The sequence below is a fragment of the Adiantum capillus-veneris genome, chromosome 20 (genome assembly GCF_014529385.1).
Source record: "Adiantum capillus-veneris isolate H3 chromosome 20, ASM1452938v2, whole genome shotgun sequence".
Taxonomy (NCBI): Eukaryota; Viridiplantae; Streptophyta; class Polypodiopsida; order Polypodiales; family Pteridaceae; genus Adiantum; species Adiantum capillus-veneris.
Window position 1 is genome coordinate 99,166,683 of NC_140950.1, and position 2,614 is coordinate 99,169,296.

The 2,614-nt window shown below is 45.2% G+C and overlaps 1 protein-coding gene across 1 annotated transcript; it reads left to right on the forward strand.

The window, feature by feature from the left end:
- The first annotated feature begins 1,050 nt into the window (after positions 1-1,050).
- LOC147432979 (uncharacterized) lies at positions 1,051-1,934 on the forward strand. The gene is made up of 2 exons (XM_086491685.1): positions 1,051-1,379; positions 1,459-1,934. The coding sequence occupies exons 1-2, from the start codon at positions 1,130-1,132 to the stop codon at positions 1,473-1,475; spliced, it is 267 nt and encodes an 88-aa protein (XP_086347811.1). The 5' UTR covers positions 1,051-1,129; the 3' UTR covers positions 1,476-1,934.
- Positions 1,935-2,614: the final 680 nt, after the last annotated feature.

Sequence of the window (2,614 nt, forward strand, 5' to 3'; positions counted from 1 at the left end):
CATGGCCCTCACATGGCACCTCTTACTTGCAATTTGCAATGCTCTACTGATATGTCCGCATGCATACGTCTCTCACTGGCAATTGCAATGCTCTACTAATACGTCCACATGCAATTATGACAATACATATCGAGAGAGTCACTGGTGGCCCATGAAAAAGTGAGGCGATCGTCCATGCGGGTCACTTCGACCTACATGGTGGAAGTGACCATGCTTGATTTCATCCCAACAGATCTGAATAGTCTGTGAGAAGATCCGTAGCCAAAAGTAGGAGAGAGACATCTCACTTAGGAACTGCATGGTGTAAGACATGAGTGGAAGTTTCAGATAGGCAAGCATGCCTCCTTTGTGATGAAATCACAAGGTTAGTTATCTACATCCAAACCTCCATGCCTATGTGTTTGCGTCGACAACACATAAAGTTTACGGGGCACCACAGGAATTTCATTCCTTATAAGTTTTTGGGGGGACCACATTGCCAACTCTGCACCATACTTTTGTATGGCTCTTTTATGTGGCGTGCACTATATGTTTTGCGTTTTCGCTCCGAGCCTCATTACAAGACGAAATGTTTAACTATTCACATTGTTTTCATGTATCTGAATATAAATACCATTTTCTGCCTTGCACTCTTAAATGACAACCATACGCGATTGCCAGGTCAGTAATGCACTTCGATTTTTACAGTTCGCGGCATTTTGAATTGGTTAAGGCTCTATTAAATCGCATTAAACATAATGTTTCCGAAAACAATCTATAGCAATGCCTACCAAGCAAAACTAGTTTTTTTGTTGTGTCCATCCTCTAACTGTGGCGAACTGCAATAGGCAACTGCCAAAGTAAGGTCACGTGTGATATGGGCCTAAGGACTGATGTAGGCCAAAGGAACCGAAGCCGCAAGTCAATGTCTGCGTTTGTGGCTTTTGTTTTGGATGAGGCGAGTCGACGACCCCGCGTGGCGACACAAACTGAAATAAAGGTAGGTTGACGAGGTTGGTGGAGATGCCGCAACGTATATAAAGGAAGAGAAGGCTCGTATTATAAGAAGGGCGCCGGCTGTTAATTAAGCTTAGAAGAAGGTGGTGAGAGTGAGTGAGTGAGTGAGTCCCTTAATTTATTCTGATTAAGAATGGCCTTGAGAAGCAGCAGCAGCGTAGCGAGGTTGGCAGTGGTGCTCATGGTGGTGATGATGGCTGCGGTTCCCACGGGTGCTCAGCCACCGCCTCCTGCCGGGTCGCTCTTCGGCTACACAGGCTACTGCGCGTGCGTGAGAACTGGTATTTTCGGGCAGCCTGGTACCTGCACCGTCATCTCCAGAGGCTGCCTTCCTGGCCGCACGCCAATATGCGCCGCTATTTTGGGCGGCAACGTTTGCACTTGTACGGTCTCTCTCTCTCTCTCTCTCTCTCTCTCTCTCTCTCGCTCTCTAACTAACAATTTCTTCGTTTCTGCGTGCAGCCTGCTCCTGCGTCTGACGATGCGACACTGCCCCCCAATCTCTCTTGTACATCTCCTTCCGTCAGCGTGTTTTTTTGTTGTTTGCCTTTGTCATGCTCACGTTTTCGAATGCTTAGGCTATGGTCACACGAGGCTTAGCTATCAGTTATTTGAATAAATAACTAAGCCTTATTCTTCAAAAGGAGCATTAAATGAATAACTATGCCTACCTTTTGTAGCTCAGCCAACTTTGGCATAGTTGGGAAATGCAAGACATAGTTGGGAGCCTTGCGTGACCATGCAAGAGGTTTAGTTATTCATCTAATGCTTTGTCTGGGCATAGTTGGCATGGTTATCTATAGTTGATAACTAAAAGCCCCGTGTGACCATAGCCTTACCTCTTTAGTCTACCTACTGCAACTTGTGGCACGTTGGCTCTCTCTTCACGTGTAATTTTGCAAGCTCTTTCTTGTCAATAACATGGAGTATTGTGAACTTCTGTGACTATCTCATGTGTGTGTGTGTGTGTGTGTGCGTGCGTGCGTGCGTGCGTGCGTGTGTGTGTGTGAGAGAGAGAGAGAGAGAGAGAGAGAGAGAGAGAGAGACTAAATTTGTGAGTGAAGATTAGCTCATATTCGCTTGAGAAATCTATTCTCTTCATCTTCTTTTCTTTGTGTTGGTATGAGGTGTTGTAGAGGCCAGCGTCCCAATCCTACACAATGGTGTGCTTGCTTTCTTTGCAACATAGACTTGAGGGTTTTGGTAGCTTATTCCACCACGTGCAATATCTCATGTACAAGTTTATGCCTCCTTCCATTAGAAAAAGAATTAGTGGGGGTCAACTTTTTTGTGATGCTATTCAGCAAGTTTTTACAACTTGTGCTTCTTCATATGTCTAGCGTGGGGAAGGGAAGAACACCTTGCTTATTGTAGGCAAGTAGAAGGAGAAAGTGGACTCACTTGAGGATGGCATTTCAGTCAAGACAAAGTTCTCATTACTTTCTTAATAGAGGTAAAAGATTCCATAGAGCATTGTTTGGGCCATCATGTAGCTACAACATTGTATCTAAACTTAAGATAATATGGCGGAAGGGGGAGCCCTTTACACGTGCCAAAATCTGCAATATGGAGGCTAAACTCCAAAACTAAGAGAAGCCCCTGTGCACGAGAGAGAGAG